Source organism: Equus quagga, chromosome 6 (genome assembly GCF_021613505.1).
Source record: "Equus quagga isolate Etosha38 chromosome 6, UCLA_HA_Equagga_1.0, whole genome shotgun sequence".
NCBI classification, from domain to species: Eukaryota; Metazoa; Chordata; class Mammalia; order Perissodactyla; family Equidae; genus Equus; species Equus quagga.
This window is the reverse complement of record NC_060272.1, coordinates 63,397,189-63,419,279: the sequence shown is the minus strand read 5'-3', so window position 1 is coordinate 63,419,279 and position 22,091 is coordinate 63,397,189. Positions and strand designations below refer to the sequence as shown.

The window sequence follows — 22,091 nt, the reverse complement described above, 5'->3', positions numbered from 1 at the left end:
CAAACCTAAAGATTACTACCTAGAGAAAATGTGCTATGTATTACACATCTCACGATTTAACCATGGCTTTCTTATCACCAAAGATGATATTTTATATATCTTTCATATGCCCATTCTTGCTCCCTCATCCAAGAGTAAAATGCAAAGTGGGATGCATAAAAGATGCTCGTTAAATATACAGAGTTGACTGATTTGAACTCCAGGATTTTTTTCCTTTAGAAAAACATACTGGAGCCTTAGTTTCCAGATAACCACAAATAGTGTTCTAACCATGAAAATAATGAATGTGTTATTTTTCTTGATGAATAATATTATTTAAAAAATCTCTAGTGCTGTTTACTATTTCTGCCAAGTGGAAAAAAGGTGAGATGTCAAATATTTCAAATGTGCCAAGTTTCTCAAACTACAAGGGCAGCTATGTATGTTCCACCCAATTCTCTCACTTACTTAACTCCCTACACCCAGGTGACTGGCTCCATTCAAGCCTAGGCAATAAGATAACAGTGACATCTATCAAGAGCCACTCAATGAGACCTCACCCCCACCTCAAGAACTCTTCCTGTCCTCAGATCCCAGAATGATGACAGCAGGTGTTTACAGCCCCTCCCAGTGAGGAGACAAAAAGATTCCTTTCTGGAAAAACCGAATGTCTTCAAGAAAAAAAAAAAAGGAAACTTTTCCCTGTTGTTTAGCATTTTGAGAGGTTTTATAGCTCTGTGTCAGTCTGTAAAGAACGGCATAGGTTAAAAAATTAATTATATGAAAAGATAAAGGATTTCTAATTCTAAGAAAGACAAAAAGTTGTAAAAGAAAGAACATGTAATCATTGTAATGAAAACAGAAAATGCCATATAACTCTCCTATGAGGTCTGAAAGAAAGAGAACACGCACGTGTGTGAGAGGAGGGGGCAGGGCAGAAAGAGGCTAAATCCTCACACTTCATGACAGAAAATCAATAGAAAACAGTTAACATTAGATAATCAAAGCATATCATTTTCAACTATAGATGTAGAATACAGACTTTACAAAAGAAGCAATCAACAAAGTTGAAAATGGTTGACGAAGGACTTAAGAGTGGAAAAGGTGATGTAGGTTTTCTTTATAAGCCTTGTTGTACTCTTTGACTTATATAAAAAAAAAAATACATGTACTGCTTTGAAAAACAAAAAATAAGATAATTTAAAATATACATTTTAATTTTCAAATTTAAAAATATTTTCAAACTTTTTTTTCAGATGGGAAAATAAAACCTTAAAAAAAAAGATTTCTCTATAACATCTGTAACTGTTATGTTTTAAATGATTATAACAAAAGCAAGATACCTCAGTAATAGGTCCTTCTCTTGTACCTCGGAGAAGACTCATTTCATCAGAAGTCAGTTGGAACTTGGATAAGAAGGCATCAGCAACTTGTGCTCTTATTTCTAACCTTTGACTACAATAACAATAAAAAGAAAAAATAAAAATCAAGCACGCTATGCATTTGCATAGCTCTAAAACAACCTACCTCTCTGACATAATTTTAAAACAAACGTGAAAGACTCCCAACATCTTCACAAACCTCATTTCTGCCTCAAACACTGGAAACTAATCAGGGATGTTAGGTGATAAAACTAGCTGATACTGTTCTATCTCAGATACTTGAACACAGTAAAAGGAGTTAATGATCACACAAAAGAAGAAATAAGTTCACAAATGGTCCCCACATTACAAATTCTCAGCCACTTAACATGTACTTGAATAGTTTACCTTGTAATAACAAGCTTATCTTACAGGAGAGAAATATGATCATTTTCAACTAATTTCTTCTCAGTCACTAAAAAATACTAACCCTTTGAAGTCTTCACATGAAGTACACAACAACCAAAAATCAGATCTATTGTTATTTTTTATTTTACATTAGAAATACAAGTCAGGAACTCATTTACTAATTCCTCATAAATCCATAAAGTCACTTCTCCACTTCACCTTCCCCAAATTTTCTGCATATTATGGTAATAAAAAAGTGTTTTGAAGTATATCTGCATGCAGCCTATCTAGGCTAGCTGACAACTAGGAAAAGGCACGCTCTAGCCTGGAACACAATCTGCAAGGACCTGAAGGACTGAAAAGGCTCACCATCTAGAGGCAAGTTAGAAATATACACTACCTAGGTAGAAACTGAACATTCCTGGCTCCTAGATCTTACATGTGAAGATATATAAATACAATTGTAAGTGTTTCACTAGTATTCACAGAGCAGCAATAGTCTACAGTCTAACAATATTCAAATAAGAGTGAACAAAGATAAATACTAACATTACTTGTATACACAGTACAATGTGTCTGCCATCTTTGTTTGTACTCTTGGACTGTGAGATTTTAAATTCACAAAATCAAATGCTGCTGCTGAATAGTACAGAAAGGAAGAAAGGAAAAGTCCTCCGGGTGGCAGTGACGTTCTGTTTATCTCAAATGATAACATAAATCACTTAATTAAATCTACAGAGATTCAAATGGCATATGTCCTTAATCATCTTATTACTGATAATGACGTTAATCTTAACAGGTTTTGTTCTATACTCTTAGAGTACACTCCAATCATCATCATACAGTACTTAAATTATAAAACTTCATAAAATTCCTTGAGACTATACAAATAAAACCTTTTTGGTGCTTCTGTTGGATCTATCTTTAGAGTCAATTTACTAGGCACAGAGGAAAATTAATCCATTTAGTTTATAGCCTCATTTTGTTTTAACCAAATCTAGTATTACCCATCTTGCTCTTACCCCTTAATCATTAAAATTCATTCCAAATAATATGGTTGACTGTATCTAAAGACAGATGAATGAAATAAAGACTTCGAATCACAGGCTCTAAATCTACAAAAGATTTAGTCCAAAAATATGTTTAACATAGGCACACTGCTAAAACAAGGGTTTGCTATCTCAAGATGACAACTTTTAAATTAGTGACAGAATAAATTCTAACCTATTTCTAAAATCATATTACTCTTTCGTTTCACCATATATATTCTCTCCAGGTAAAATTTCACAACCATTCTGGCAGTAAGTTACTGTTAGATGGTTCAATGATTTGGTTTGGTTTGTGCAACTGAGTAATATTAGTGGGGACCTACCATGTGTAAAGGCCCAAAGCCAGAGTCTTGTGTGACAAAAGCTAAATATGATGCAGAGCTTGCCCTCACCTCACATCACAAGTGAAATATGGTATCTTTTGGAGGGTTTTTAATATCTAAATAAAAGTTATAGGAAATAAATGTTAACATAAACGTATAAATGATGATTATAAATTACAACTTCTAGAGAATTTGAGATGTGTTCATGTAATCACTGACTATCAACTAAATATTAAGGGGAAATGCTAAGCTGCATTTCTGTGAAGACAATTCCACATCACACGCTACCTGGTAGAGCATCAGTTGTCACAATGACTGACCTCTTTCTAACCCAGCTGGAAAAATATTTCTATCTTTTACACAGTTGTCTGAATATGAATATCACGTTATCCAAATAAGCCCACAGAATTTCTATTTCTAAAGCCAACTGCTTATTTAACAAAGTTTCTTCTTAAAAAGAAAAGGTAATATTTAAAAATGGAGAAACAACACTCTGTCTCCCAGGAATCTGTTATCATAATTTCTGCTATGTAATTTTCCTAAAATACATTCACACAAATGTTCACTCGGCACATCCTATCTATAGCTCTTGGGATACTAGGATGTCACAAATTTTCACTACCCAAAGCATACCAGTCCAACTCACTCTCATGGGCTTACTAAAATAACGAACATACCCTTGCTTAAATAGTTTTGAGAATATATGAACAGAAGCACAGTGTTCTAATACTGCAAAGTCCTATATATATTACCAGCTCCAATACAATGCTTATTTTTCAGTTTTATTTTCTCTTCCTCTCCTGACATTAGAATAGTTGCATTCCATATTCATTCACTCAAAAACTATTTAATCTACAATGGGTAGGCACTGGAGATACAAAAAGAGAATAAGAAATTGTCATGGTTCTCAAGGAGCACACAGTGTAGTAGGAAAAGAGACAATCAAACCAACAATTAATTATAAGAGACTGTAATTCACACTACAATACATGAATCCATATTGTACCCACCTTCATTCACACATTTACTCAGTCAACAAATATTAGTAAACCTATCTGTAAACTACTACAAGAAGAGTTTATATCGTTAACTCTTTATTATACCAGAGAGGAGTAATCATAGCTAAAAAATAAGACACAATAATTATGAAAAAAAATTACTGAAAATCTGAAAACATCTAAATTTTAAAAAGCAATCATTTTTTAATTTCACAGCAGACAATAAACACCACATCACCACCTCCAAAGAGGGAATAATCTCTCAATCCCAATATCAAGTGTAATGTTACTAAAGTATTGCTTTATGTTTATTTTACTCTTGGATAATAGTTTAAAACCTTATATGCGACATCAATTTTGAATCATGATTTTTATTATTTTCTTTTAACTTTGATTTGGAGTTATCTATAATTTTATTTCTACTTAATCTCCAAATTAATGAAGAAGTGACTATATAAAGGAAAACTTACCTTTCAGCTTGAAGCTTAGTGGTTTTTACTATTAAATCTTGAGTCTGTTCCTTTGCTGCCTAAAATTATAAACATATCTCATATCAATACATTTCAATTGGATTATATTTCAGAAAACTAATATTACTACTTACTGGAGTTCAGACTTACAGCGAATGAGATCACACTCCAGAACTCAAAAGTTTAAAAAAGGCCCAAGTAATTGAAACAGATGTTTCGAGGCTCATACAATACCTTTCCTAAGAGAAACTCACTCAGAGTTCTCAATACACACATAATGCTAAGGCTTACAAGAAGCGAAAAGGTATCAGGATGCTGACTAAGAAATTTAACAGTTCATGATGCTTTTTAGTGAAATAGAGCCCTGGAAGAGCAAGTTAAGGATGAAGAGCATGACTTCAGTTACGCACATGTGAGTTGAGATACCATGAGACCTCTAAATGGAGCTGTAAGTTAAGTCACTGAAATGCTGAGTTGGAACTCGAAAGAAATGGCCAAAGACGGAGATGAAAATTTGAGAGTTGGAATATACAAACGACCCCTCATATATGGTTTTGGTGAAGATTAGAGATAGCCCTATCTGAAGGACACAGGGCTGTTCCTGACCAAGTTTCATACTAAGCAATCCTCCCTCCTTAAAGCCAGAACTGGAAGGATCAGGAGTGAAAACATGATGAAAAGGTAATCTATCCAAATATTAGGCAAATATTTACAAAGCGTATTGAAACAAAAGACAAATGTAGCCAATCAGTTTCTCTCTCAAAGACCCGAACATAAGGCAGTTAACAATGAGACAAGAAACAGTGGGCGTGAGGCAGAGATAAGGTATTCACGTCTTGAAGGGACATTAGGCAAGCCAGAATTACGTAAAAATAAAGCCACTAGTAAGCAGAAATTATAAAGTAGACAAAAACACATACAGTGGAGGGTCAGTCTGTTAAAGAGAGAATACCACAATAAACACATGAAGATACTGAGTCATTTTCATGCTGGAACACTATAATAAAGAGCCAAGCTTCTGCTGCTAATGTTTCTTTCTAGACCTGCTAATGTTTCCAGAAGCACAAGTCCTGGGTTCTTAGAGGCCTAATCTTCTGACAAATTCTCAGATTGTCAGTGAAGTGTTCTGTCTTACTGCTTCACGCACATCCCGTCAATAACAGGGCCCCATCCCCATCTCTACTGAAGCTATGAAGCTCTTTTGAGCCTGCGTTCCTTGCAACCAAATTACATGTCTAGCAAATAGTAGATATTTTTAAGAAAACAGATTTGAACCTAGATAATTCAGCAGATCACTAACTTTTAAGGAATGGAGCTGAACATGACAGCTCCCATGGTACTCTTCTAAAATTTTTACTCTTTAAATCCAGTAATTTCCTCTTTAAACCCAAACATTTCTTCAGATGCTTATCTTTCCTAAAGTCATTTTGTTTTAAAGATCCACTTCCAGCCTTATTTTTGCCTTGTACAATTTTTTTAAATATAGTATTTCCTCAATTCTAAAAGATATTTACATTTTAAAATCTGTGAAAAAAGAATGCTTCACAAAAGCAATATCAAAAAACGCTTACTAGCTTCTTTTTACTCTGCCATTATTAAGGGTATATCTTACAAATAACATCTACTAATCACTGAAATATGATACTTGAGTACAATGTTACACAATTAAGAATTTCTGTGGATTTCCTGACTATTCATTTATAAATTGTGATAAGGATTCTGAAATAAAGTCTAATAAGATTATTATCCTAAAACAATTTCCAGTCAATTTATCTTAAATGTTAAGGATGATTATTTCTCATTAAATAATAAAAACATACTTCTAAATGTAATTTATTCAAGCAAAACCACAGTCAAAGGGATAAACAATAGCATATAAAAATTGCCAATTAAATTTCTAAATATATCTCATAATAATAACTTCTAAATTGTCCCAAATGCAGAGTATTTTAGAAAAAATAAACTTCTTAAATTAGTCCTTATAATAGTCTATAATAAAGGGGGGGGAGCATTCCAAGAAATACTTTTCTTTATGAATGAACAAATTGAAAACATTATTCCAGAGTTGACAGGAGTGGGTACTATTAAGATTGCAATTACCTATATTCAAATAAATTAGTGCCAGTGGATGAACAAACCTTTCAAAATCATGGATCTAATCCATACTAATCTAAGAATCAAAACTGAAGATAAACAACAGGTAGCATAAAATACTTTTAAATATTCTAAAAAGCTAGGAGGGAATCTTTTGCAAGTGATGAAAATGTTCTATATTTGGATTATGGTGGTTGTTTCATAGGTGTATAAAACTGTCAAAATGTATTGACCGTATACTTCCAGTGGATGCAGTTTATTGTTGTACATAAATTATTCCTCAATAAAGTTGATTGGAAAAGAAAGCCCTGTCATTACAGGAAAAAAGCAGGATTGAGGGGTGCAAAGAAAATACAACAGACAAAATAGATGACATTTTTTATTTCCTACCAACTGTTTTGAAAATAGCAAGAAGAGCAAAAATACTTTGATCTTTTTACATTTAAAAACAGGTATGATAGAAAAATAAAAATATAATTAAGGATAAGAATTATACAATAAGAGGTACTACCATCTTAAGAACAGAGGAAATTGAGTAATCCCAAATAACACAAAATGTAAAATTAGTATTACAAAATAAATACAAGAGAATAATATAGAAAACTTCATAGACTATTGTTTGGGAAAAGGTATTAAATCATAAAAGCTGGAAGATGAGAAAAATAAAGTTAAAGAAAAAGAACAGTCAAAATCCTAAAAATAACAAATGTTGGAGAGGGTGTGGAGAGAAGGGAACACTCACACACTGCTGGTAGGAATGCAAACTGGTGCAGCCACTATGGAAAACAGTATGGAGATTCCTCAAAAAGCTAAAAATAGAACTACCATATGACCCAGCTATCCCACTTGGTATCTACCCAAACAATTTGAAGTCAACGATCCAAAGTAACATATGCACCCCTATGTTCACTGCAGCACTATTCACAATAGCCAAGACATGGAGACAATCCAAGTGCCCATTGACTGATGATTGGATAAAGAAGATGTGGTTTATATATACAATGGAATACTACTCAGCCAGAAAAAAAGACAAATTCATCCCATTTGCAATAACACAGAAGGACCTAGAGGGAATTATGCTAAGCAAAATAAGCCAGACTGAGAAAGACAAACACCAGATGATTTCACTCATATATAGAATACAACCAAACACATGGACAAACAAAACAAATCAGTGATTACCAGGGGAAGGGGGTCGGGGGGCAGTGGTGGTGAAGGGGAGCACTTATGTGGTGATAGTCAAGAAATAATGTACAACTGAAATCTCACATTGATGTAAACTATTATGAACTCAGTAAAAAAAAAAAACTGTTCTCAAAAAAAAATAGTTAAAATCAATTACTTAGCAACAAAAGTAACATGCAAAAAATGTGAAAGGACAATATTAGTAAAGATTATACAATTATTTAAGAATTGTATAATTAACAAAGATCTAAAGATTGGAAAATAAGTAGGCCAGTAATATTTTATATACTAGTAAGAATATAAAAATTTACACAAGATAGGAAAATTAAAATTTTAGAGAAACAGGAAATTGATCAGTTCTGCAGTCAGATCATGCAAGTAGCCTACAATTAATTTGTGGAATATGCATAGATTAATGATTCTCCTAGTCAACAGTTCCAGGAGAACCTTAGAGGTAAAAGTTTGGAATAAATTGTGAAGCAGGAGACATAAGCATTATTGACTTTTAGGAGGAAGCTATTCTATTCACTATTCCAATTACATGACTGAGGGTAATTAGGTTAAGTGCTAACTCTGCAGCCAAACTAGAGGTTTTAGAAAGGCTTTAATAAACAGATGTGAAATTACAATATTTTCCTGAGATTTTTTTTTTAGGCTGAGTATGAATCACAATTAAGCTGGGTTTTTACCAGGCATAGCTTTAGATTGGACTTATTCCTAAGCCTTTATACTAAGGAATTCATTTCTGCTGGACTTAAGAGATTATCACGGTATTAAAAGGTTTATCAAAATTCTACACAGTTAGCTCTTCAATCTGGCTAGATCAAACAATAAAGGCTTCTGGAGTTAACTGAACAATATTAGTAAACCATCACCCAAAGAAACACAGACATTAATAGTTAAAAAAATAAGAAGCAGAGAGTGACATCAGCATCATGATGGAGTGAGCTTTTCCCTTAGTCTCTCGCTGATAAAACAAAAAGGACACTCATAAACCAACAGAGGACATTCATACAACACAACAGACACCTGAGAGACCCACACAGCTATACATCTGAAGGTGGAGGTGCTGGACCCACCCGGGAGGCAGTGGAAGGAGGTAAGGGAGCTCTGGCCCCGGCCCCCAACGGCAATGGCCTAGGGTGTGGGACTCTGTGCAGCAGCTGGCACGTGATTCTGAGAGGAGAACGGGGAAAGGGCAGCCCTCCATGGGAACACCTTTGCTCTTGAAGCTGACTCCCAGCCTGTGGGAACACTCAACACCAAGGAGGCTAAGCAATCGCAGGGGCATCTTCACCAAGCGGAGCAGCCCAGTAGAGCAGACAGTAAGGGCAGAGTGGGAGTGCCCCTGGGATCATGCCCACAAAAGAAAGCACCCCTCAAGCCCCCTCCCACCTGATGCACCAGCTCGGCCAATCGCCTAGAGCAGGGGACTCCCACTAGAGTAACTGTGCACCTACATGTGTAAAGCAGCGATGGCCAGCAGGCAAACACAGACAGGCCCTGATCAGCACAGCTTCCAAAGGACAGGCACAGCTGCCAGGGATTGTGGCGGGCTCAGAATACACAGCTCATGTCCCTCCTAGTGGCAAGAGGTAGAATCTGTGACCAGATACTACCACTATGCAATGGCACAAGTTAATCCCATCAAATAACATGAAAAGGTATATTAACACTCCAGACCAGAAGGAAAATGATAAGTACCCAGAAATCAATCTGGAAGTCACAGAAGTTTACAATCTAAATGACACAGAATGAAAAATAGTTGTCATAAAGAAACTCGACAAGTTACAAGAAAACTGATGATGATGGTTCAATGAAATCAGGAAGAAATTAACAAACAGAGGGAATGCATCACAAAAGAGGTTGAAACTATTAAAAAAACCCAATCAGAAATGTTGCAGTTGGAAATCACAATGGATGAGATAAAGAAAAATCTGGAATCTATAAGTAAGAGAGCTGATATCACAGAGAACAAAATTAGTAATTTAGAGGAGAGAAATATAGAAATGCTTCAGATGGAGGAGGAGAGAGAACTAAGATTAGAAAGAAATGAAGAAATTCTCTGAGAAATAGCTGACTCAATTAATAAATGCAACGTAAGGATTATAGGTATTCCAGAGGGAGAAAGGAGTGGAGAGATTGTTTAAAGAAATAATAGCTAAGAATGTCCCAAACCTGGAGAAAGTGCTGGAATTACACGTAAATGAAGCCAATAAAACACCTAATTACATCAATGTAAAAAGACCTTCTCCAAGGCATATATTAGTAAAACTGGCAAAAGACAATGACAAAGAAATAAGACTAAGGGCAGCAAGGCAGAAGAAAATAACTTACAAAGGAGCCCTATCAGACTTTCAGTGGATTTCTCATCACAAACCTTACAGTCTAGGACAGTAAAATGACAGACTTAAAATTCTGAAAGACAAAAGCTTTCAGCCAAGAATACTCTATGCAGTGAAAATATCCTTCAGATATCGAGGAGAAATAAAAACTTTCCCAGGTAAACAAAAGCTGAGGTAGTTCATTGCCAGAAGACATCCCCTACAAGAAATGATCAGGAAGGGCCTCATTGAACAAGGAGATGAAAAGACAGACAAAATCAAAAAATCACAGCTCTCTATCAGAACAGGTTAGCAAACACTTATATTATAACATTAAAGATAAAGGGAGGGAAAAACATCAAAAATAACTATAATCACTTCATTTTAATCACAAATACAACACAAAACAGAATAAGCTGGGGCCAGCCCAGTGGCACAGCAGTTAAGTTCACACGTTCCGCTTTGGTGGCTTGGGGTTCACCAGTTCGGATGCTGGGTGCAGACCTACGCACCACTTGGCAAGCCATGCTGTAGCAGGCGTCCCATATATAAAGTAGAGGAAGATGGGCACAGATGTTAGCTCAGATCCAGTCTTCCTCAGCAAAAAGAGGAGGATTGGCAGCAGATGTTACCTCAGGGCTAATCTTCCTCAAAAAAAAAAAACAAAAACAGAGTAAGTTGTGACAACAATAACTTACAGAAGAGGCACAGGATGGAACCTGCTTAGACTAAGGAAATAAGAGGCTACCAGAAAATGGATTATCTCATCTATGAGATCTTTTATAGATACATTATGGTAACTACTAAAAAAAATCAGAACAGAGACACAAATGATAAATAAAGAGAAAACTGAGAAAACCATCATAGAGAACCACCAAACTGAATTGGCAGTCTGAAATACGTGGAACGAGAAACAAGAGAAATACAGAACAACTGGAAAATAAGCGATAAAACGAATATTAAGTCCTTGTATATCAATAACCACTCTAAACATAAATGGATTGAATCCGCCAATCAAAAGACACAGAGTGGCTGGATGGATTAAAAAACAAGACCCAACAACATGCTGCCTCCAGGAAACACATCTCTCCTCTAAAGACAAACACAGGCTCAGAGTGAAGGCATACAAGATGATACTCCAAGCAAATGGCAAACAAGAGTGAAAGCAGACAATTATCTTTTGCCATACATAAAAATCAACTCAAAATGGATTAAAGACTTGAAGTTAAGATGTGAAACCATAAAACCCCTAGAAGAGAATACAGGCAGTACACTCTTTGACATCGGTCTTAGAAACATCTTTTTGAATACCATGTCTACTCAGGCAAGGGAAACAAAAGAAAAACAAACATGTGGGACTACATCAGACTAAAGAGCTTCTGCAAAGCAAAGGAAACCAGGAACAAAATGAAAAGACAACTCACCAACTGGGAGAAAGTATTTACAAATCGTATACCCAAGTGGTTAATCTCCAAAATATATAAAGAACTCATACAACTAAACAACAAAAAAACAAACAACTTGATCAAAAAAATGGGGTGGGGGGGGCCAGCCCAGTGGTGTAGTGGTTAAGTTTGCACACTCCACTTCGGTGGCCCAGGGTTCGCTGGTTAAGATCCAGGGCATGGACCTACACCACACATCAAACCATGCTGTAGCAGCATCCCACATACAAAACAGAGGAAGACCGGCACAGATGTTAGCTTGGCAACAATCTTCCTCAAGCAAAAACAGGAAGACTGGCAACAGCTGTTAGCTCAGGGCCAATCTTCCCCACCAAAAAACAAAGAAAAGAAAAATGGGCAGAGGATCTGAACAGACATTTTTCCAAAGAAGAGATACAGATGGCCAACAGACACATGAAAAGAAGTTCAACATCACTAATGACAAGGGAAATGCAAATCAAACTCCAATGAGGTATCACATTACTCTTGTTAGAATGGCCATAATTACCAAGACAAAAAACAAATGTTGGAGAGGATGCGGAGAAAAGGGAATACTCATACACTACTGGCGGGAATGCAAACTGGTACAGCCACTATGAAAATAGTACGGATATTTCTCAAAAAATTAGAATAGAAATACCATATGACTCAGCTATCCCACTACTGGGTATTTATCTAAAGAACATGAAATCAACAATACGAAGAGCCTTATGCACCCCTATGTTCACTGCAGCATTATCCACAATAGCCAAGATGGTAGCAATCCAAGTGCCCAACAATTGACGAACAGATAAAGAAGATGTGGTATATATATACAATGGAATACTAGTCAGTCATTAAAAAAGACAAAATCAGGGTCAGCCCAGTGGTCCAGCAGTTAAGTTCACATGTTCTGCTTCGGTGGCCTGGGGTTTGCCAGTTCGGATCCTGGGTGCGGACCTACACACCATTTGTCAAGCCATGCTGTGGCAGGTGTCCCACATATAAAGTAGAGGAAGATGGGCAAGGATGTTACTTCAGGGCCAGTCTTCCTCAGCAAAAAGAGGAGGATTGGTGGCAGCAGTTAGCTCAGGGCTAATCTTCCTCAAAAAAAAAAAAAAAATCGGCCCATTTGCAACAACACTGATGGACCTTGAGGGCATTATGCTAAGTGAAATAAGCCAGACAAAGAGAAACACTGTATCATTTCACTCACACATGAAACATAAACAAACATGTGGACAAATGGAAAACATTAGTGGTTACCAAAGGGGAAGGGGGTTGGGCATAAGAAGTAAAGGGGCACGTATACATGGTAACTAACAAAGTATAAGTGAAATTTCACAATGTTATAAACTATATGACCTCAATAAAATAAATTTAAAAAATAAGCATACTATTTATATTCAAACTTCCCAAAGGGCATGATGTATTAGATATCCATACATTTTGTAGACCTAACAATTTTTGAAAGCTTACTTTGTACCAGGAACTATGCTAAAATCCAGCCATTATATGGTACCTGTAGGCGACTTGTCATATCTTGACAACAGTTGCTCATTGCTTGAACATCTTCATTTATGCTTTCAAGTTCCTGAAAAGGAGAAAGAAACATCAAACATTATATATATCATCAAATAAATTTCTCTTCTGTTAGCCAAAACCTTATTTTCATCCCATGATTTTTTTTTTTGCCAAAGCATGACAAAAGATCCCATATTTAAGACTGGAAATGATTAAAAAGAATAACATCTAGTGTTAGAAAAGACGTAAAGAAACTAATATATTCTTTTTAGAGGGTGTAATAGGAAATGGCAAATTGATTAATAATATTAATACTTCTTTATTCAAAAATTATAATACTAAGAATTTATTCTAAAAAATTTAAACAGATGAGTTTGCAACAGTATATACACAAGGATGAATAACACAGAGCTGCCTAAAACAAACGGAAAATGTGAAACATTTCCAACCACACAATGGAAATCTGTGCATACATTAAGGATGATGTGTGTGCCTATATGCATGTGTGGGTGTGTACACATATGTTTATCCACATGGAAAGATGTCTATTGTAAGGTAAAAAAAAGTGTTATAAAACAATACATATAACATCCCCATTTTTTAGAAAAATACATATATATGTGCTAGGATCATAAGTAATTGTTCTTTCTATTTCTGATCTTACCAAACTTTTATATAATGATTTGCAGCTTTTAATTAATAAAAACAAGGAAATTTGAAAACTCAATAAACTAACAATAGTGCCTCTTCCTATCTTGCTGAAAGTCACCACATGTTAGATCATATCAAAAATCCAATAATTTTCTCAGTAACACTCTCTCCCTATGTATTTTCACCTCCAGTCCCTTCCACATAAGTATGAATTTAACTGGTCATTAAGTCCTATCATTTATACCCCTAATATATACATCTTCTCCATTTCTTTTTTACTACCCAAACAGCTACTACTTTAGTTCAGGTCAATTGCTCTCTCTTCCATGGAGTGATAAAATAAGGTCTTCTAGAGGTCTCCCAGGCTCTACACTCTTTACAAAACCATTCTCTAGACTTCACTGAACCAATCTCTTATACGAAAATACAGTATTACAAAATCACTTTTAGCTTCCAATGGCACTATTATCTTCTTTTTCCCAATTCACTTCGTGTCACACAACAGAAAGATATGCGAGGAAGGAAAGTTTCCGTGGTACACAGGGTCTTACTGTAATCCCGTTCAACACAATGCCCAGACCTTCAGAGAAACATGACAGCTTTATGAATGGATGGCCCATCACAGGGCAAGAGATAAGAAAGCAGTTAAGCAGAGCTATAACAAAATGTGAGTATGAACCAGAGCGGGAAATCACAGATAAGAATATGAGCATAAATCTTAGTTCTAAAATAAAGATTTTTTCCCTTCTGTTTATAAAGTACTTTGAATTATAAAAATCATAGCACCAGATATTTTCAAATGTTACTCTCTCTATTTTACTATAAATATGATGTAAATCAAATTATTAAACTAAGTCCTAAACTGCTTTGAGGTGAACAGTAAAAGCACCATGATTTCAATATATCAATTAATATCCACAATAGCAGATACATAAAACTAACTAATATCATCATTCCCTTAAATTTCACAGTATAATCTAGTAAGAAGAGCACTATGACATTATCAGGCAGCCTGGTCAAGAATAACTACTCCTAATACTTACTTTACTATCATAATACAGTAAATGGATTTGATTTGTAAAATAACAGAAATTACACCCCTTAATATATGACTTAAATGCAGAGATTTATTAAATTGTAATTCAAGGGCCTTTAATTTAAAGTCTTCATTTGAACTTAGGGTAACTGTCTTCCTTTTTTCCCCAATTAAATAAAATTCTAGACTGTGAAATATAACTGGAGTATAATAAAACTTTTTAAAAACTTTTTATTATGGAAAATTTTCAGAAGCTGAGATAACAGGAACGCCTATGTACAGATCACCTGGCTTCAACAATTATAAACTCGTGACCACTCTTGTTCCATCTCTCTCACTGCCTGCTTTCTACCTTTCTCCCCATCCACTTTTTGAAAGAAGGGAGCTCCCTTCCCCCATCTGACAAACTGAATTATTCTGAATTTCAGATATTATATCATTTCACTCATAAACATATCAGTATCCACCTCTAAGAGAACTCCAAAAAAACCCCATAATGCCATTATATGCATCTAAACATTTAACAACCATCTCTTAATACCAAATATTTAGTCAGTGTTCAAATGTCCCCAATTGTCTCATTTTTTTAATAACTTGTTCAAATCAGCAATCAAATATGATTCACAAATAGTAATTGGTTGATATTTCTCTTCTTTTTTTAATCTATAGATTCTCACTCCTCACTATTTCTTTTTCTTTGTCTAACAATTTACTTGTTAAAGAAACCAGTTCATTTGCCAGTACAGTTCTCAATATTCCAGATTTTGCTGACTGCATCTTCACGGTGTTAACATACTCCTCTGTCCCCAGGACTTCCTATAAACTGGCAGTTGGATCTAAAAGCTTGATTATACTCTGATTCAAATTTCTCGCAAGAATTCTTCATAGGTGGTGTTGTATACCTAATTAAAAGTCACATATATGGTTGTTCCTCTTTTTGTGAGCTTAGCAGCTAGTGAAGGCCAATGGCTAGATCAGTGGTTTTCAATCAGGCAATTTTGCCCCCTAAGGGGGCATTTGGCAATGTCTAGAGACATTTTTGGTTGGAACAACTAGGGAAAAAGTGGGGCTATTGGCATCTAGTGGGAAGAGGCTAGGGGTGCTGCTAAACATTCCACACTGCAGAAGACAGTCCCAACAATTATCTGGCCCAAAATGTCAACACTGCCAAGGTTGAAAAACCTTGAGCTAGATCCATAAATTCAAGAGTGGCTGCAGAATCTTCTATCATTTCTTCTTCCTTTATGAGATGGAATATTCCTCTAAGGAAAAGTCTCCCCTCAACAACTGTATGTAGTTGGTACAACACACAGGATAAATGCTTGACTCTTTCCTTTTATTTAGCAGTTCTCAAAGTAACAAGTTGGTTCCCTTATATCCACCAAAGATAACTAATGAAGGTTCTGTTTGTTTTTAGTATCATTATGTCTTCATGACTTAAACATTTTTGATGTGTTTCAGTCCACTGAGTTATTCTTATTGATGCTCAAACCGTCCTATCTTTGGCCAGTAGAAGCCTCTTGAAGTTAGCTCCAGTCTTTGTGATACCTTCCCAATAGTCTTAGCTAGCTTGCTTGCTTTCTGGTCCTGATAAGATTGTTCCTTTCAGTGGGAAACGGTGGTGTTTGGAGATCACAATCTGGATGTGCTCATTGCTACTAACTTTTCCTGTTTTTATGAATACTACTAAACTTTTCTTTCAATCTTTAAGATTATTAGCCTTCAGTCAATGAAATCCTACTAAACTGGGTTAAAAATAATCTGTTTTTATTAAGGACTCATTGAAACCACGTATAACTCAATACAACTCACAGAGAAATATTAACATAGTTAACAATATATTACACAATAAATAAAATATAGCATAAAAAATAAAATTCATTTTTACCCTATGGTGAGTAGACTGCTCACTCAAGTATGACGAATCATTATTTGCGTATTGAAGTATTGATCTTAACTAATCTGAAAATTTCATAATTTAGCATGCAGCAAAGTAACTCAATCTTAATTTCCAATGGAGAAGTGGTTATCCAACAGAGGTTTATTCAATGAGGGAATATGTCTACTGGAAAAACATTCAGAGAAATGTTTTTTTGTTTTGTTTAAAAAAGCTAAAATTCCTAAGAGAATATCCTAGAACAAATGTTATAACTTTCTAAGAAGCCACATCATTGGAGGTCACAGACACAGAAATCACACTAATCTACAAAAGACCTAGATGCTTCTGGAGAAGTAGTTACATTTTCTATTTGAACATGGTACATGAACAGCAAATATGTCAACCTAATCCATAAAAACACTTCGCACAGAGCCAGGTAGATAGTAAATTCTCAACAAATACCAAATGAAGAGAGTTTACATACTTCCTTCACTTCCTTGAAAATGCTTACAAATTCTTCATTGATGGCTAAACTTCTGCGTTCAATATCTCCACGTAAATTTCTTCGAGTCCGCAAACTATTTTCAACAAAAAAGCTTGAAAGTGCCTTGAGAGCTTCCAACATCTCCTACAGAAGTGATAATAGAAGAAAATTATTGGACCAACTTTCAAATGTTTTCCTACTCTCAAGTCAAAACTTAAACCATTTTCAAATAATTTGTTTCCATTAAACAATTCAAAAAATACTGGATGACCTTCACATTACTGAACAGTAAGCTTATTTCTGGAACACAATAAGGACATACTTACTCGTGTATTGTGGCATATATACAAGGTTATTCACTGTGGAATTTTTTGGAATTGCAAAGATTGGAAATAACCTTAATGTTCATCTAAAGAAGATTGGCTAAAGGAATTATGATACATCTATTTTTAAAAGGTAGAAATTCTTTATGTACTTACACAAATCTTTATGTACTTACATACATGCAATATGTGAATCCATAAACTATCTTTGGAAGAATATATATAAGAAGTAAGTACCACTGGTAGCCTCTGGGCCAGGAACTGAGTAACTGGGAGCAGAACTTAAAGGAACTTAGAGAGGAAGGCCTCTCTGAGATGACTTTTGAACGGAGGCCAGAGTGGTAGGAAAGAGGCACCCATGGGGGCAAAGCCTTCCACAGGCAGATGAAGCCATGAGTACTAAGCCCCTACAACAGCAGGCCAGTGTGACTAACACTGTGGGAAACTACTAAAGGTTTTAAGCAAAGGAGTAATGTAATATGCTTTATATGTTTAAAAGTTTATTGCAACTTTGTGAGGAGAATGGATGGTGGAAGGGACAAGAAAGGAAGCAGGTAGGAAGAAAGTAAAAGGAGCCAAGCAAGATTTGACAGTGGCTTAGACCAAGACCATAGCATTGCAGATGAAATGAAAAAAAAACATTTCAAAAAAATTTTTTTCAAGTTAAGAGTCTCTAGGATTTGTTAATGGATTGGATGTGGGATGTGAAAAACACGACAGGACAAAAATTACTGATACACTTCTTGCCTACATGGGTAAATGGGCTTTTCTTTAGTAACAGTAGGGGCAGGATCAGCTTGGAGAAAAATCAAAAGTTCTGGCCATGTTAAATTTTCATAATGTCCATCAGGTATCCATTTCGAGGTGTCCTATAGACAAGTGATGGTATAAATCTGGAGCTCAGGAGAGATGTCAGGCAGGGTTATAAATGTGAGAATCATCACGCTTTTTGCTATTTAAAACCATGAAAGCAAGAGGTTCTCCTACAGAGAATATGGATAGAGGAGACAGGGCAGAGGACCAAGCCCAGGATATCCAACAGTACCCTAACTCCTGCAAATATAAGTTCTTACATCTGAACTAACCAGTATTCTAACAGGCTTACCTGTCCATGTTTTGGTTACAATGTTATTCTGAAATATTGGATGTATTGATAAAAACAGTAAAGCTATTAAAACTCAATTTAATACTTAGAGCAAAAATACCTGTACAACTACAAATAATTATTATACCAAAAAGAAAAAAACCCACAAAATAAAGCTGTTTCTTTCGACTGCAGCCTTGAAATGTCCTAGTGCCTGGCTCAAAAAAAGTAGTCAGGAAATGGTGAATGAACAAAAATCACATAGACTTAGGTGCAACTAACTCCACCAGTTACTGGTTATACGACTTAACCTAGTTCCATGCTCTCCAAACCTCATTTTTCTCATGAGTAAAAAGGACATAATGTTAATTTATGAAAGCATCCAGTAGCTGCCTTAAAGAGATAATAAATGTCAATAATAGATACTTTAAACACTTAACTGTATGATAAAATTAACACTTAATAAGAAACAGTAAGTGCCGGGTTGAGTACTTTCCCCGGATTCTCTCACTGAACCTTCACAACAATCCTGAGAAAGTTGCTAGCAGTACTCCCAATTTAGAAATGATGAAACACAAGCTGACAGAAGTTAAGCGACTTACTTAAACCATAATGCAGCAATGTGGTGGTTTTATCTAATAAGTGGTGGCCCCAGAGCTTGTCTTTCTTAATCACTTTATGATGTTATTTTTTTACAGACTGGAGTCAAATTCTCATTGACAGCTTATTTTCAGTTACCTACAAATTTATCTGTAAAGCTCTCACTTCTACATACTTTTTCTTTATGCTACACTGGCATGACCGATTTACCCAGCGACTCGGTGATGGAGAAGAGAGAACCGGCTACGACGGGCGCTGGAAAGTGCAATCTAAGTTTCAGGAGGTACTTGGGAGAGCATGTGGACAGTTTACCTTCTAAAGCCCACAAATCATACGCAGTGCTTAGCAAACAACAGAAACTAGTAGATACTATTCCATCTGAGCCAAAAGCAGGCAGTATTCTTTTGCGCTGCCAATTATTTTAGCCGCTGGCACTTGTCAAAGGAAATGCTCAACTATGCCGCGCCCTGTTCTCCTGTCCTCCTAACCCCCGATTCGCGTTGCCTTATCTGGTAATTTGCTCCTTTGCATCTGTTTCTTGCTCCTTGCATCTGCCCCGTGCTCTCCTCTCCTCTCCTCTCTGCCTGCTCAGACCCTCGAATGCCTCCGCGATGGGGCGATGCCACCATCTGCCTCCGGGATCCAGAGTTTTTGAGGAACCTTTTGAAACAGGGGTAACACCCAGAAAACCTCCTCGCTTTCCCAAGGGCCCCTCGGCCTCCCCTTCTCACCCGCCCCGCGCCGGCAGAGCAGTGGGTCCCGCGGGCCTGGGGTGCCCTGCGCGGCGGGGACGAGGGATACCGTGGTGGGTCCGGCACAGACCGCCCCGGGCAGTGCTCGGCCCCGCCAGCCCCGGTTACCTTGTCGTTGTCCAGCCGCGTCTCCAGGATCTTATGCAGCTTCCGCGACAGCGGGTTGCTGCTCTGCGCCGATGTGCCACCTGCCCCATTGCTGAGGCCGTTGGCAGCCCCGGACGGGGGCACTGCGACTACTTCCCCGCTGCCCTCGGCCATGGCGCCGCCAGCCCCGCCCCCGGCTCCTCTGCGGCCACCTCAGCCCCCAGCTGGGACCCACGCCGGCAGCGCGCGTAGTGCGCATGTGCGCAGCGTGCCGCGCATGCGCCCTCGGAAGGCTCTGCCGGGACAGCCATCCAGCCAGGCTCGCAGAAGCGCGAGGTGGGGGAGGAGTGAGGGGAGGAGGGGCAGGACCGCAGGGCCGGAGGGAACGACTGGTACGCGAATTCGCCAAGCGGTCCGAAATTGGAATCGGATTTCTAGTTTGGCGATTAAGATGTATGGGATTAAAAGGATTTCGGAATCCTGAATCTGTGAATGTTTGAGCTAAGCATAAAATACACCAAGACCTGTGCCTGGCATGTACGTTCAATAAAAGTTAATTCTAATTAAATTCACTTTAAGGGAATTGGGGGTTGTTTGTATTCATTGAACGCCTATTATGCGCCAGGTACTGTGGTAGGCACTGGGGGACCTATATTACCTGCCTCAGACAAAAGAGTTAATAAATGTTATCAGATTGTGGTGAGTGCTCATAAGGAAATGAAGTAGAGAGAAAGAGAGTGACGGAGGGAGGGACCTACTTCACCCAGGAAGGTCTGGGAAGGAGTTGACGTCTAAACTGAGACTTGAAGGAGAATCTGAAACATGGGGTGAAATCATTGCCAGGTAGGAGAAAGACAAGAAGGAACGTGGCTGTTCCACAGAGTGGCCAAAGCCAGTGTCGCTGTAGAGCAAGGAAACGGAAGGAGTAACAAGATGAGAAGTAAAGTTCAGGAGGGTCTAGTGACAAACATCGTTATTTTTTTCTTTCTTTTCTCACTTTTTAAAATTTGGATCATGATAAAATCTCTGAACCTCTTGTGAATTATTTTTCTGAAACATTAACCATTTAGCTTTTGTCCTTAATTTGCCTCATTTTGCGTGTATATATATATATGAAGAAAGTTCTGACAAAATTACTCATCTCTGTTCTAGTAAGTAAAGAAGAGAGGGGTCAACTAGCAAAAAGAAAAAGAAAAGGCCGAAAAAACACAATATCGAAGTAGGATTTCGACAAGAAATACACAGACCCTAGACAAAGCAGACTTTGAAGTATTACTGGGGAAACATCAAACTTAAGTAAATGAAAAGATATATTGTACTTCTTAACAGGAAGACTTAAGATTGTAAAGATACCGTTTATGTTTAATATATACATTCAAATTCAACGTGACCAAAATTAAAATATCAAGGTGTGCATAAGTGTGTACACCTAAATAAATTTCAACTGTGTGAAACAATAATGTAATGTCTTATGGAGCTTAAAAATATATACAATTAAAATAAATGGCAATGATAGGACACAAAGTGAGGAGGGTCACAAAAGATCACATAGTGTACAATTTCATTTTTGTGAAATCTCCAGAATAGGTAAATCTATAGTGATAGAAAGTAGATTAGTGGTTCTTGGGGGAGGGGGTTTTTGGAAGGAGAGAATAGGGAGTGGTAGCTCATGGGTACAAGTTTGTTTTGGGGATGATGAAAATGTTCTAAACCTAGATTGTGGTGATGGTTGTACCACTCTGTGAATGTACTAAAAACTTCTGAACTGTACACCTTAAATAGGTGAATGGTATGATATTTGAATTATATCTCAAAGCTGTTTCTAAAAAGGAATGAGGGGGGAGGTAAATACACAAAGTTTTTAAGTGATAAAAATACTAATTTATATTAGATTTTTTAAAACTTTGTTGATATATAATTTACAGGTCATACACTCTCCACAGGGCTGTTTGAACGTCCTCATGACATGGCACTCACACTGCTAGGAATTTGCTATGGATGTAATGCAAATATGCCAAAGTATATGGACAAAGATATTCCTAACATCTCAGTTTGT

General features: G+C 36.7%; 1 protein-coding gene across 2 annotated transcripts in view; it reads right to left on the bottom strand.

Annotated features, from left to right (window-relative positions):
* COG6 (component of oligomeric golgi complex 6) overlaps positions 1-20,253 on the bottom strand; it is an 81,514-nt gene extending 61,261 nt beyond the window's left edge. For both annotated transcript variants that reach the window (XM_046664475.1, XM_046664476.1), the window contains exons 1-5: positions 20,057-20,253; positions 17,190-17,333; positions 13,138-13,209; positions 4,589-4,647; positions 1,323-1,434 (exon numbers count right to left, since the gene is read on the bottom strand). In XM_046664475.1, coding sequence (XP_046520431.1) covers positions 1,323-1,434; positions 4,589-4,647; positions 13,138-13,209; positions 17,190-17,333; positions 20,057-20,209 — 540 coding nt within the window. In that variant the 5' untranslated portion in view covers positions 20,210-20,253. The remainder of the gene's footprint in view (positions 1-1,322; positions 1,435-4,588; positions 4,648-13,137; positions 13,210-17,189; positions 17,334-20,056) is intronic.
* Between the last annotated feature and the right edge of the window lie 1,838 nt (positions 20,254-22,091).